We start from the raw sequence: 15,292 nt of genomic DNA on the forward strand, positions 1-15,292 counted from the left end.
TAAAATATGTATTAGGAAGAAAGCATGCATGGATTAAATATGTTTATACCTAAAGTTATCACTTAATTCTAATTACTATGAATGTTTTGAAGGATTCTCATATTTTACATTTCTGGAGCCAATGTCAACTTGGGAGGCGTTCTCCCAGAACAGAATTTATCATAGCAGAGGAGTCTGTGGGAAGACAGGAGGTGGTCAATCAATAGAAACCTGGACTGACCTCAAAGGGTGGCAATAGGTCTCTAGCAGGGCTTGGTTAATCCAGTTTGGCCTTCTGAACTGCAATTAAAGATCTATAAAGTGGACAAAGTGGTTTTGTGCTTTTAACCCAAAAATTATCTAAAGAAATAGGAGAGCAAAAATCTTGGGATTCATCCAGTATTTCCTCTCCTCATTTCCGCATTCCACATTCATTTATCACCAGTTTCTGACAGTTTCACCTACAAATGCAAACGTATTGTCTTCATGTGTACCAACACTACCTACGTCTGCAACCCGTTGTCTCTTGTGAGGCATATTCCAGTGTTCCATGATGCTCCCAACCTGTCATTTGTACCCCGTTGTAACCATTTAATGCAACGGCCACCATTTTTCACAATAAGCACATTCTTGAGGAATCTTCTCTGCAATGGCTTCCCAGTTCCTGAAGGAAGTAGCCCAGGAGTTTGCTCCCTTTCTTTTCTGCTTCTCCAGCTCTACCTCTCTCTCTTGTATATTCCAACAATATGCACATGTGTTATGCAATTCCATCTTTCCAGATTCAGGCAATCTGCCTTGCTTTAAATATCCTTCTTCTCCCCCCCTTATGGATAGTTCTTTTTTTAAGATTTATTCATTTTTCTTAGAAAGGCAGATTTACAGAGAGGATGTGATATAGAGAAAGATCTTTTGTCCACTCTCTCACTCCCCAAGTGGCCACAATGGCTGGAGCTGAACTGATCTGAAGCTAGGTTCCAGGAGCTTCTTCCAGTTCTCCCACATGGCTGCATGGTCCCACGGCTTTGGACCATTCTCTACTGCTTTCCAAGGTCAAAGACGGAAGCCCCATGGAAAGTAGAGCAGCCAGAACATGAACTGGCATCCATATGGGATCCCGGCATATGCAAGACGAGGATTTAGCCACTGAGTCTTCACATTGGGTCCTTTTTGGCTAGTTCTAATCCATAGTTTAAGATGCAGGGCAGATGCTGTTTCTAGAAATTTCCTTCATCCCCTCTCTCATCCCCACCCTGTTGCTTAATTTCTCTCTTCTTTCCTATACTGTCTCTAACTTCATCACAAAATATTTATAACTAGTGTGCCTGCCTTTTACCACACTCATCTTCTTCAGGACAACAATTATTTTGCATGCATCTTTATGTCTCCATTGCTTTATATATATAAAAAACAGGTGCCCATATGGGACCCTGGTGCATGTAAGGCAAGAACTTTATATATATATATATATATATACACACACACACACACACACATATATGATATATATATATATATAATACCCATAACTATGTTGAAAGCTTAAGAACATTATAAATCATTTTGGCTGGCCTGTGTCTTTTTAAATGCATAACAGTAGACTGTATTAATCTTTACATGATGCGTATACAAAATTTCAATGTAAGTGTAAAAAAAAACAAGAATTATAAAACAGTGGGTTAAAATAAAGTAGTCAGTATTAGCAATGAATTTTGATATTCGAGTGTGGAGGAGCTATCTTTGCCCCCATGTTGCCTCTGATACGTCTCATGGGCAGAAGCGTTAGAAAGTGTCTGTACAGAATGCACATTTTGAAGTAGCAGCCATTCATGATGAACCTCCTCATACCTTTCGTTTCTCAGGGAGAACAAATCTTTCACTCAGAGAGGATAAAATAAAGAACTGCCAATATTTAATCAAAAGAGAGGAAAGGATAAAATAAAGTTGAATTCTTGGGGACCTATGGCATATTATTAGGGGGTTTCAAACAGTGGCAGTAGCATAAAAGAACTAGGTATGAAGTAGTGGGTATGTGTGGGGGAAGGTAAACCTAGCAGAGTAAAAGTAAAAGGGTACTTATCACACTATGGGAGCCTGAGGTCCCAGAGGACTCGCACGAGGGCCTATTTCAAAGAAAGCACTTGGAAGCCCAACTGGGGGAGACAGGGATTTATCCTAATTGTAGAAGTGACTGATGGCAGTTAGTAATTTGTACCACCTGTCAGAGTGCAGAGCATTAAAGGGCAAGTTTATCTGATCATTTTGGTCAAAGTTATTGAGTGTCTTACCTGTTCTACAACAACAAAGCTATCAACTCAAAGACACAAGCTGCAGCTGCAGTTGACTTACCTTTCCCACCCAATTCTGTTTAAAATGTTTACCCTATGTGGAGGGGCTGTATATCCCAATAATCACCACACACAGAATATTCTTCTTCCTGTGGGGCCAAATACGGCATTATGAGCTTTCCTAACTTGTAAATAGAGTTCCTGAAGAAGCACCATAGCACGTAGTGGCTTTTGCTTATACCGTGCTTGTGACTGAATATTTCCTTCCCTTTCAAATGTTGATCCTTTTGTAATTACAACAATTGTATATCCCATATAATATATAATGGCAAATGACTACTTCTGGAGGAAAATCCAACTGCTGCTGAATTTAGAAACTCACAATAAGAAACTGATTGCTTCTATAATTATCTGAGTCATATTCTGGTTTTTTATATGGGAGCTTACTTTTTAAAAACTTCTTGCAGGAATATTATCCGTGTTTCCAGAAACTGGGAGCATTGGGGGAAGAACAGACATCACAATTACTGGAGACTTCTTTGACAATTCTACTCATGTTACTGTTGCAGGTAACCATGTTGATCGTTGAAAACAGTCCAAACTTTGAACAGCTGAGGAATGCATGTATTTCTTCTGGTCTAGGGAATATGGAAGGAAGTACTTCTGACTAACTATGCCACCTGGTTCACCTGTGTTTGATTCAATCAAGTGAGGTTTTAGTCCTGCCATTCTTAAAGCAAAAATAGCAGCAGAATGTTTTGTAGCCATGCACAGTGTGCTTGGGAAATGCCCTCTGCTATTTACGTTCAAGGAGGCAAGAGAGCAGAACACTGCAGCTGCCTCTTCACGAAGTTCCATTCCCATGAAAATCAGCGCTCTCATCCTTCCGCCTTAGAAGTGGATGGGCATTTGCTTTGCAGTTTCTTTTGGAATACACCCCATCTCCCTGCAAACCCTTTTGTGGTACTTGTCTACACTTGCTATTCTGCTAGGTGAGATGCTTCTGTAGTTGGTGACACAAAAATGAGGAGAGTGAGAACCTACTCCCCGGTCACACCTTGTTTCCCAGCTGAGCCCAGTGGTTTTAGTGCATGCCTGCGAATGGCAGTGCATCGTTTGGATTCTTTCTGATCTTAGTAACCTGACCTATGCTCTATCACTTTCCCTTTATTGGTCTCCTTCAGCTGGGATAACAACTTTGAATATTCTCCGCACATTCAGCCCTCTGCCTTAGGATAGAGAATTGTCTGCCTTAGACGGACCTTGCCAACACATCCACATTTCTCAATATATTTTTGTATCTGTATCTGTGAAACTTCGAATTCTGTTTAGGCATTCCATGTGATGTTAGACACGTGTCTCCCAGGAAGATTGAATGTGCCACCAGGGCGCCAGGAAAAGGCATGAGGCTCACTGCTCCTCAGGCAGGTAAGGAGGTCACAAGGGCTATTGAGTGAGCCTCCAGTTAAATTTTTAATCAAGAAGGGCTGGGAAGTGGAAATAAAAGCATTTTAATTTTGTCTCTGTGTGACTGATTAGCTCTGAACCCTGTTAACAATGTCAAGGAGGCTCAGCTTTGTTCAGAGGCACTGAGATACTGTATGTACTTCCAGCCCCAGCCAGACTCATGGCCAGGGGTTCAGGGCGAGACCATGATCCTGAAAGCATAACTGCCATTAAGACACTGTTAAAACAGACATACACAAACTGCTCCCTGCAAACTAAGTGTCAATTGCAGGCCTATTATCTGTTAGGACAGGATCTTGGAGTTTCTTCTCTCATGCCAGTCATGACGGCATCATATCATGTTGGAACTAGAAGCACACATGGGCTGCATTCAATTATTTTTACTCCCCAGTGGGAATTCTTCTGCTCCTTTAAAAAATAGGGGTGGACTGTAAAGTTAACATCAGTTTATCCCTAAAGTAGATAGAAATGGAGGAGGCCAAGTAGCATTTTCATGCTAAGTATGGGAACTAGAAGCATTAATAGTAGTTAGGGATGAAGAGCAGTTGGCATGTTACCATAGGAGCTGACTTAATCTACTGGCAGTGAGAGTCAACTCCAGGGACTCAGCACCTGCACTGAAAGTTGCCCAGCAGGGGAAAAAATCTTTCTAAAGTAAGGCCAATCAGGTGTGAAAATTTATGCACAACATGATTTGAGAATTCTCTGGCTCCCAGATCCATCGTGTTTGCTCAGAGGAAGCTTCTCATATAAGGAAGAAAAACTATGGAAACAAGTAATTGAGAGAATGTGTGTTTCAAGTGTCAGGATATGAGAAATCTGCTGTCTGAACATTTCATGCTGTTATCCTACTGGAAGTACTGAGATCATTTCCTTAGTGTAGTTCTTTGGGTGTTACTTGCTAATATTGTTTATGATCTATTTTTGATATTTCTTCCAAGGAAATCTGGGCACCTTACTATGTGAAGCAGTGGTTCTCCGTGTGGTGATTTTTGCCCCCATGGTAACCTTGACAATGAATAGAAATATTTTTAGCTGTTATACCTGGGGTAGTAGTAATAGCAGCATTCAGAGGATAGAGACTAAGGGATCTGCTAATTGCATATATAGCTGCCTTTATTGGGCACTTGTTATATTTCAGGCTTTTATATATATCCTGTTTCCATTAGTCTCACTGTAGCCTCTCTATTCATAAATCCATTTTGATGCATGAGAAAATGAAGACACAGGTGCATTAAGGACTTTTTCCAGTTACACATTTTCCTGTAGAATGTGACAGAGCTGGAATCTGAACCCACAGCTTTGATTCCAGAGTTTTTGCCATTGTCCAACTTAGTATCCAATATTAATTGCAACTCAGTATTTGGCTTCAGAGTTTGCATAACATAAAAAAACAAATTTTAAAGTACAGCATCATTTAGAATACCACATAATATGATGGCATATAATTGACTCTGTGTACAGGTCTACAACTTAAGACAGCAACACTTAAACCTTTAAGGATTGCCAATTTTCTGTGAAAAGCAAGTTGTGGGGAACAGAATTTCCGTGCTGAGCTGACCTTAAATGATAACGAAGTTCATATATGTCTGGGAAACACACACAAAAGTTGTGTCCCAAACACACAACTGCATTTCCTCCTTTTATTCAACCACAGCATTTGTTTGCTCTTTCAGCTTTTCTCTAGAACTTGGTGCCTCCATTAAAAGGGGATTCTTACACTCTTTGATCCTCTGATAATAATTCCCCTTACTCTTTCCTAATAAGGATCTCTTCAGTTTTCCAGAGCAATTGTGTGATCATCAGATTGTCTCACATGACTGTCTGGGTTTTGGTTTATTTTCCTTTACAGATGGTGCCCAGGTCAACTTTCTTGTCATAATTTGAAATAAAGTAATCCCTGAATTTGGGGAGCAATCCTCTCTGCTGTTGACAAGCTATGTGTTTCTTGCAGGCAACAGAGGCCTTCTTTTTGAAGTTGTGGATGCTGGTGAAGATTTGGAATTGTCTGAAACCACACCTGGGTACCGGTGGCAGATTGTTCCCAATGCCAGTTCTCCAATTAGATTTTGGTCGAAAGAAGGACAGCCTTTCAGGTATATTGTGGGAAAATTAGAGGTTGATGCCAAAAGCATGCTTACTAAACCTAGAAGTTGATGTTAAAAGTGTATTTACCAGGTTAGAACAGAGGCAGAACTATCGTACTTCCAAGAGAAAATTTACAATATGAGCCAATCAACAACAGAACTTGATGGTGTTTCCAACAAGTATCTCTCATTCTAGAGATCAGCAGACCCATTTGTAGATATATGGTTAAATTTTGACATAGAATTTATATTTTTTGCAACTGAGTTTGTAATCTGTTGGAGCAGATGATTATTACTTTCTGCTCAGCAGGCCAGGAAACTTGTTAGGTGGCAGGGTAAAATTGGCTTGCAAGGGTGTGGTTGCGAGGTACCACCTGCCTCATACCTAAGAAGATGTCAGAATTTGCCTTTGGGCATATGAGGAAGTAGAATCTTGACAGTTATAGTCTTAATGGAGCAACCACCTAGTGTTGCGTGTCAACCCAATGGCCAGTGTATACCAAGGGAGGCTCTTATGGGCACTGGAAGCCATTGCTCTCTTAGTGATTGACTTATGATGATAACTTTTCTGTTTACTGTCCTTTCAAAGATGTAGCCAACATTTTTAGTATCCTAAAGTGAGAACATTTTGAAGTATCTTAGGTGCAGTTTCTTTAATGCATCCCCAGCTAACATATAGAGGGGTGGATCAGTGACTGTATGACCTATCCCTTCACCCTTAGAAATCCTTCTTTGAATGATTGGTGGTGACTGTTGAATGTCAGCCAGTCTGTGACCTTTGCCAACAGTTTTATCGTTTTAGACCTCAACTCCATTGTGGAATGAAAGACTCTTTTCTTTGTTCAAGCAGTGAAGAAATCAGTTAGGGAAGGTAATCTGTGAAGAAAGGATCTTCTGAAGCCATTCTAACTAGATTGTTAATTGGCAATTTGTGGTTTTAAAATGGTGTGATATGTGATCCAGTGTACCACCTAGTAATGTATGTATATGTGTACACACACACACACACACACACACATACACATGCATATATGTCGTAGTTTTTGAGGATAATTAACAATGTCCAAAGGAAAAGCTTCCCATTATATTTGTTGTGTTTGGAAGTGTTATGGAACAAGTCAAACCACATCATAATGTAAAAAGCAAAAAACAAACAAAAGCCATTTTGACTAGTGTACTAGGACTTGAAATGGCCCTTACACTGGTAATTTGAAGAACCACTAACCAAATAAGAACTTGCTTTCCATTTCTTCTCATTTCTTTAAAATCTAAAGATTTTAAATGAAAACTAGAATGTGTATTTGCTAATTGGTAAGTTATAAATTGATAGGTCTTTGAATTACAAGAGAACTAAAATTTTGGGAAAATGGAATAAGAAGTTGTGGTTCAAAATTTTTAATTCTACACATAGTTTTCATAATGTATGTTTTTCTGTGACTTTGAAGACCCTTTGTAATTCTTTTTGGAATTATTTTCAAAATTACATCTCTCTCTTAGGAGAATTTATGTTGGTAAACTATAGATTTAAAAAAAATCACACAGGTAGAGAATATTATTTTTATTCACATAGTTAGAAGAGGTTCCTAACTGTAACTGTCTCTAGTGATAGAGAGCTGAAACATTTAGAAGTGACCTTATTTTCAAAATGTTTCATTAAATTGCTTGTGCTTTTCTTCAGTGTTTCATTTTGTAGCTTTAAATTTGAGCTTGTGTGTACCTTTATTTACTCTTTAGAGCATTTCTCTCTCTCTCTCTCTCTCTCTCTCTCTCTTCCTCTCTCTCTCTCTCTCTCTTTTAATTGGAAAAGTATTTTGCAGGTGTTAAGGACCTTGGTAAGCTCTGGAAAAATTCTGATTGATGATCTCTCTTTATTCATAATAATACAAGTATTTTCTACAGACTGAGTTCCTATGGGAAATTTTGACTCTGGGCTTATTCTGGTTGTGGTAGGTGTTTTCTCAGCTTAGCCTCTAGCAGTTCCCCTTTCAGTCCCAAAGATGACACAGCTACAGGAAGACTTCTACTTACTATCAAGAAGTGGATTGGAACATTGAAACTATGTGGGCACTATAGCTCTTCTAGAACACTCTGGACACTTACATGGAATAAAATTTGGGCTCATTTTCATTAAGAAAAAATTTGAGAGAAAACATCATTTAGCTCAGTGGCTTGAATTATGATTGCTTTGGCTTGATTTTGTGTCCTGTTTTACAGAGCCCGGCTCAGTGGGTTCTTCGTAGCCCCAGAGACAAATAATTACACGTTCTGGATCCAGGCAGACAGCCAAGCTTCCCTACATTTCAGCTGGACAGAGGAACCAAAGACTAAGGTACTCATCTTCAGCTCATTTCTCTTCCTTTATTGCTAGTTCCTCTGAAGGAAAGGAAAGAAACAGAGCTGAAGCTCTCATGTTTTATAGATTATTTTTCCATTAGGTGAATAACAATTGTTAAAAAAGAATTTGACCGGTCTGGCTCTGGCTGGGGCCGGCGGGAGTGTGAGGGAGCGGCGGTGGCGGCGGCGCACCCCGCGGGGCCTGCAGATGGCGGCCTGGGCGGCCGGCAGGTAGTTACACGGAGAGTGCTGTCCATCTGCCACCCTCTGGGATACTCTGAATGACTGTAAAGGCCAAGGCTGGACTGAGCTGAAGCGAGAACCTGTGTTTGAGTGGCAGGGACCAAGTACTTGGGCCATCTTCTGCCTTCCCTGCCGTATTAACAGGGAGCTGAGTCAGACGTGGAGCAGCGGAGGCCAGTGTTGTGGCGTAGTGGAATTACTAACTGAGCCATCACATCTCGTGGAAGTGTGACCGTTTGTGTCCTGGCTGCTCTGCTTTCATTGTGGCCATTTGGGGAATGACCCCGTGGGTGGAAGACTGTGTGTGTAAAGATGGACAGTTCCTGCTACAGCAGGGGTGCTTTCCAAGAGTACAAGCACCTAAGTGCTTGTGATTTCATGGAGTTTTGTTGAACTTGCAAAGGAAACATTTGGATAGTGGATTAATGAGAAAACTGAAATTCTTTGGGAAGTTTCAAATTGGAGAATATTGAATTTTCACCCTAGTCCGGCAGCTCTGCTGCTCACTTAAATGCAGATGAATGAAGACCCCATTTGGAAAGACACCTGGCCAGCGGTCCAGAGCTGATGCAGGCCATGCTGGAGTGTCTGCAAACATGATGAAGAAGCGGACGTCCACAAGTAAGCTCTTCTAAAACTTGCTTCCAGTGTGTTATGCTCTGTGGTTAGCCAGCATGCATATGGGCTGCATGTGTTGCAAGCAGTGACTGCCACAGTGCCACCTCATGTGAAAGTTTTAAGGAAACCAAATCGAGTAAAGCAAAATTGGAGCCTCACTCTTCACCAGCATGACTGCCAGGAATTGAGAGGAGTGAAGCCCCTCAGGACACGTCACAAGTGATCTCCTGGCTGGCTGCACTGGCTGGACATCTTGGAGCTTTGGAGCTGGAGCAGACACGGGACCTGATGCTGAGGGAGAGGCTCCAAGCAGTGGGACCTGTCCCTATGATTCACCGCCAGCGGAAAGGGAACCAGGAGAAGTTGTGGACAGCCTGGTAGGCAAACAAGTGGAATATGCCAAAGAAGATGGCTCCAAAAGGACTGGCAAGGTCATTCACCAAGTAGAGGCCAAACCATCCGTCTATTTCATCAAGTTTGATGATGATTTCCATATTTATGTCTACGATTTGGTGAAAACATCCTAGATGTCATCATGAACTCTGCCAAATTTGTGGAACTATTAAATGTATAATTTGTAGACATAAAGACTTGATTGCTTTCCAGTTTAATGAAAGCTTAAATGTCCCTGCGAACCCACAAAAAAAAAAGAAGAATTTGACCAAATGCAATTACTTCTAATGTTTCATGAACATTTACTATAAGCCAAGCATTATGCTACAGCTTTTTTATGCCTTGTCTCTCATCTACCACTGTGTAAGATATGTACATTTATCTCCATTTTCCAGATGACAAAATTGAGGCTTAGGAAGATGGGTTTGTCTATCAGGACCACTTGGATAATAAAAGAGATATTCAGAATTCAAGTCCAGATCTCTTTGATTTCCAAACTTGTGCTGATAAAGATAGCCAATCTTCTGTAGGAATGTCTCCAATAACTTTGGAGGATACGGATTGATACCTGTAGCAAGCACCCAAAACTCACCTGTGCAATTGACCAGGAATCATATTTTTTTTCAAATTATTAATATGCCTCTTTGAAGTTGGAATGATAGTTGATTAAAGAAGCATCATAGATTATGATGTGGCCAAGTTATTTCAGGCCCTTAAAGTTCCCAATTCTTTATAAGCTCATATAAACGTAGGGTTTTAGATTGACTGGTTCTGCTGTTAATGTGGCACATTGAGTCTTATTTAAATATTATTCAAATGAGGGAAAGAGAGGAGAAAGTATAATTAATCAGAGGACCAAAGTGAGTGACTAACGTGTTGGACAAAGCAGAACAGTTAAGAAATCTTCTGGTATTGGTGTTTAGACATTAAATGTTTGAGAAGGAGGTACCTGGGGGCTTTATGGCATTCAACCTGATGTGTGTCTTGGACACAGGTGAAAATGGCCTTCATCAAGGCTGGCACTGCTGACTGGTTTGACTTTTGGGAGCAGAATGGAAATGAAGGAACTTGGCAACAGAAGACTCCCAAGCTGGAACTGTTAGGTGGAGCCCGGTATTACCTGGAAGCAGAGCATGTGGGGGTCTCTCCGAGCAAGGGGATGAGGATTGGTGTCCAGATTCATAACACCTGGCTGAATCCTGATGTGGTACCCACGTATCTCCGGGAGAAGCACCAGATTCGAGTTCAAGTCCAGCGACTTCCAGAAATACAAGTCTGTGTCTCTTTCCAGTTCATGGTGGTAAACCCTATAAGGAGAAATTGTATTTGATTAGTGATTGTAATTGCCACCATTGAAACAGATTTGTAAAGATGTTTTTTAAAATGTGAAACTTAATTATTGAGCATATTTTCCCAATTTACTTAGTCTATGTCCTTGGTAAATTTTATCTTAGAAATTTAGTACCCGCAGGAAAAGTCCTCCGACTACATACACATGCATACATACAAAAGTCCAAATGCAAGCACAGATGCACACATGAACACACATAATTTTTAGCTTTGATAATGATTTATGTCACTTCAAATTTATTTTTGTTCATTTGAAAGTCACAGTTGTATAGAGAGAAGGAGAGCGTTGAGAGAGAGAGATACGAAGAGACTTAGGAGAGCTGAGATGGGTGGAAATACAGAGATACAGATGTCTTCTATCTGCTTATTTACAACCCACAGGGCAGCAATGGGCAGGGCTCTGCCAGCAGCTGCTTCCTTCCAGATCTTCTGCATGCATGCAGGTGTTCCAGCACTTGGGCCATCTTACACTTTCCCAGGTACATTAGCAAGGAGTTGTGTCAGAAATTCAGCAGCCAGCCAGAATTCCAACTGGCACTCATATGATATGCCAGCTCCAGAGGCCGTGGTTTAACCCACATACCATAGCACTAGCCAGGTTTGTCATTTTAAATCACTAAATTTGAGAGCTGTTTGTTTCCCAATAGATAACTCATGCAAGTACAGACTCATACACACAACCCAGACCCTATCTCCCTATATACTGTGGTTTTTAAGTCTGCTTTCCAAATGTCATCTGTTGGGTCTCTCTGTTATGCTCCATGTTTTTCTTGAGTACTTACATGCATTTTTGGGGTTCATGTTTTGGTATACAAAAATGTCAGTATGGACTCTGCTTTCTTAAGCTTGCAGTTTAATAATAAATATGCAGGGCCCGGCGGCATGGCCTAGCGGCTAAAGTCCTCGCCTTGAAAGCCCCGGGATCCCATATGGGCGCTGGTTCTACTCCCGGCAGCTCCACTTCCCATCCAGCTCCCTGCTTGTGGCCTGGGAAAGCAGTCGAGGACGGCCCAAGGCTTTGAGACCCTGCACCCGCGTGGGAGACCTGGAAGAGGTTCCTGGTTCCCAGCTTCGGATCGGCACAGCACCGGCCGTTGTGGCTCACTTGGGGAGTGAATCATAGGATGGAAGATCTTCCTCTCTGTCTCTCCTCCTCTCTGTATATCCGGCTTTCCAATAAAAATGAATACATCTTCAAAAAAATAATAAATATGCAGATAACTTCAGAACAAAGTAGAAAGCAAGTGATGTGAAATATTAAGAATTATGTAGATTCCATTCCATGAGAAAAGTTGATGTGTTCGATAAGGAACATGTTGAAAGAAAAGCAGAGATTGAGTAAGTCACTGAAAGACGGGCATGCCCTGTGATAGTTTATGACAAGCAGTGCACCCCTGGGAGAAAGAATTTGGTGGAAGGGGATGAGAATGTGGCATTCAGAAGCAAACTATAAGTCTTGTACTCAGAGAAGGAGCATGATAGATAGGGAGACAGACATGTATATTTTTGGAGAAGTTTTCATTAGGTGATGAAGCTATGTCCTTCAAAAGTTTCTAGATGATGGTGAGTTTAGAACATTGAAATTGCAGGGAGTAGGCATTCAGCCATAGTTTTTATTCTGGGCTCCAGCTTCTTGGAAATACAGAACCTGGGAATAGTGCTGATGGTTTACATAATTGGGTTTCTTGTCACATATGTAGGAGACCTGGACTGAGTTTCTGGCTCCTAGCTTTGGTTTGGCTCAACCCTGGCTATTGCAGGCGTTTGGGGAATAACAAGCAGATGCAAGGTTTCTGTCTCCCAAATTTTAAAAAATTCTTAAAGTAACATAGCAAGCTAAGAAAGTATGTCCCATCTTTCTAGACTGACTCTCAGGCTTATTAGTGCACAGCATTTAGTCCTGTATCTCTTGACTTTTTAGACATTGAATGTGTCTGGCAGAGGAAACTTTTCCCTTACTTGGGACAGTGTCTCCAGTCAGCCAATAGTTGCAAATGCTACAGCATACCAGGTGAGAATCTTCTTCAAATAACAAAGGATGGGGAAACGAGGGGTGCTATCTATGCTCCAAACATCAACATCTGGTACTTTTTTTTATATATAAATAGATTCAAACAGCCATTGAGGAGTTACTTGCAGTGAAATGCAAACTGGAGCCCCATTCAGCTAACATTTTATTCCAACTTGGATTCGAACAAGGTACCTATTGTCTTATTTTTTTCTCCAGAAGATGGACACATCTCCATATCCTCTCCAAAGGCTTAGCAGATTATTATAAGAAAGTCATCTTACACACAAATGAAATAACATTTTAAAAACTACTAATGGAGGGGTTTGCATTTGGCAAAATATTGAAGTCACTGCTTGGGATGTCTACATACCTTATGAAAGTGCGTGGGCTCCAGTCTCAGCTCTGTTTTTGATCCAGCTTCCTGTTTGTGTGCACCCTGGGAGGTTGCAACTGCTAGCTCAAATATTTGACACCCACTTGGGAGGCCTGAATTGAGTTCTAGGTTCCTCGATTTCATCTGATTCAATCACAGCAGCTATTGACATTTGGGAAATGAGCTAGTGTCTTTCTGTGAGTGTATTCTCTTTCAAATGAAATAGATTTTTTTAGAAGAGAAAAATTATTTTTTAAAAATTGCTATGCTGAACTAAATTCCTTTGGAACCTCTTTATGCTTCTCAATGACCTTTCTTGTCCTAGTACACAGAGAATATGATCCTAGGCTTTTCTACATTGACAGAGCAAGGCTTTCTCATAACTGGAAACTTCAGGTTGAGGTGCTGGCCACTTAGGCGTTGTCCAACTCCCTTAAGGGCTGAGACGCTAGTATTACGGTAATCTCCTATCCATTCTCTGCAAATGTCTCCTCTCTTTTAAAATGTTACATATTTTATATACAGAGAGAGAAAAATAGGGTAGAGACAGGGATGGAGGGAGGGCAAGAAAGCACCTCTACATTCCCATTCTTTGCATCACTCCCCAGTGTGTACAACAAGGCTGGGATGAGACTGAACCCAAGGGCTGGGCACTCAGTTCAGCTCTCCCTTACGACTGGCGGGAACTTTGAGTCATCATTATTACATCTAATGGCAGGGAGCTAGAATCAGGAATCTGAGATGGTTGTTGAACTCAGGCACTCTGATACAGATCATGAGCATCTTAATCAGTATCTTAACCACTTGACCAAACACACCCCAGGAAATCTGTCTTGTTTAATATTGACACCTATCTACCTGTTTTATCTGAACTACATGCAGGCCTGGAAGGTTCCCTTTCTGATGGACATCCCACCAGTGGGACAGAGCCCTTCTGTGGCAGGTTCAGCCTCCATCAGCCTAAATACCTTGTTATAACTCCACCAGCTACCCAGAAAGGCCATTGGCTGGATCAACGTACACATGTGAGTAGCAGGCCATGCTGTCAGGAGGCCACATGGGTGGGAGGGCAGGGGTAGGGATTAATATGATCCTCTAGAAAAATAGAATTCTGAAAATAGGATCACAGGGAAGTGATCGCTGTGATTTGTCAAAGACTTTTCAGGTTGAGGTTTCATGTTCTTAACAGGTATTTGAAACACTCTTGACCGCATGAATTGTTACTTGGGAAGCCTTTGTATTAGCTGTAAGACCTATGGCAGGTTTGATCGGCTCTACAGTTGCTTTGTTGTTGAGATGCAGACTCCATAATCATTGAGTAGTGTTAAATTATGACTGTACATTCTGCATGCCCTTGATGTCTTACATCATATTTACATCCTATTTAGTGTCATAGATTCAAAATAAGTAACTGTGTGTCACAACTCTCAGGAGAATCTAGTAAAGTGCTTGCACTATGGCAAGAACTTAGTGAACACTATTTATTATTTAGTTGTTACTGATAAACACAATATGTTTGTTTTTTATTGCAATAATTTAAATTATTTTATTTAATATAAGCAGATTTTATTTCATAGACACATAAAATTCTAAGATCACTATACCTACTTTGCTTCAGTCATTCTGTTTTTCTTCATAAGAGTTGCCCTCACTCGGTTTTTTGGAACCAGAGTGGGTCTTGTTGGGGTGGTGGAGCTTGGGGCAGTAGTTCCTTGTCTTTTCCTAATCAGGGTGCAGTGAAAGTTATGGATGAACAATTCAGGTGAGAGGCTGAACCCATCTTCATCTTCTGTCTACTGCCAAAGCTTCTGATGGTGTGGTTTTGCACTATTATTAGAGCTGGAAATACATGGAGACAGTTTCAGATACCACAACTGGGACTGTGTTTTGGCATTTAGTGCTTAGAGTCAGGATTATTGCTAAACATGCTATTATGTATAGGACAACTTCCAAAACAAACCTGTGTACCCCCCATGTCATAGTGCTAATGGTGAAGAAGTCTACGTTACATCAATTTGTTTATTTTCTATAAACAGCCCGGAGCTAGAAGATGATTTGCAGAAAGTCCATAAGATCATTGGTAAAAATTCCTGATCTTTAGTCTTCTCTTTCCAAATAACATTGTACTTAATTGAGTTAGAAAGCAAGAGTT

General features: G+C 40.8%; 1 protein-coding gene across 1 annotated transcript in view; it reads left to right on the forward strand.

Moving 5' to 3' along the window:
- PKHD1 (PKHD1 ciliary IPT domain containing fibrocystin/polyductin) overlaps window positions 1-15,292 on the forward strand; it is a 440,412-nt gene that overhangs the window by 21,202 nt on the left and 403,918 nt on the right. The window contains exons 11-18 of the mRNA XM_058662233.1: window positions 2,732-2,833; window positions 3,597-3,692; window positions 5,686-5,827; window positions 8,033-8,147; window positions 10,401-10,679; window positions 12,678-12,767; window positions 12,865-12,955; window positions 14,023-14,165. Coding sequence (XP_058518216.1) covers window positions 2,732-2,833; window positions 3,597-3,692; window positions 5,686-5,827; window positions 8,033-8,147; window positions 10,401-10,679; window positions 12,678-12,767; window positions 12,865-12,955; window positions 14,023-14,165 — 1,058 coding nt within the window. The remainder of the gene's footprint in view (window positions 1-2,731; window positions 2,834-3,596; window positions 3,693-5,685; window positions 5,828-8,032; window positions 8,148-10,400; window positions 10,680-12,677; window positions 12,768-12,864; window positions 12,956-14,022; window positions 14,166-15,292) is intronic.

The sequence above is a fragment of the Ochotona princeps genome, chromosome 1 (assembly GCF_030435755.1).
Source record: "Ochotona princeps isolate mOchPri1 chromosome 1, mOchPri1.hap1, whole genome shotgun sequence".
NCBI classification, from domain to species: domain Eukaryota; kingdom Metazoa; phylum Chordata; class Mammalia; order Lagomorpha; family Ochotonidae; genus Ochotona; species Ochotona princeps.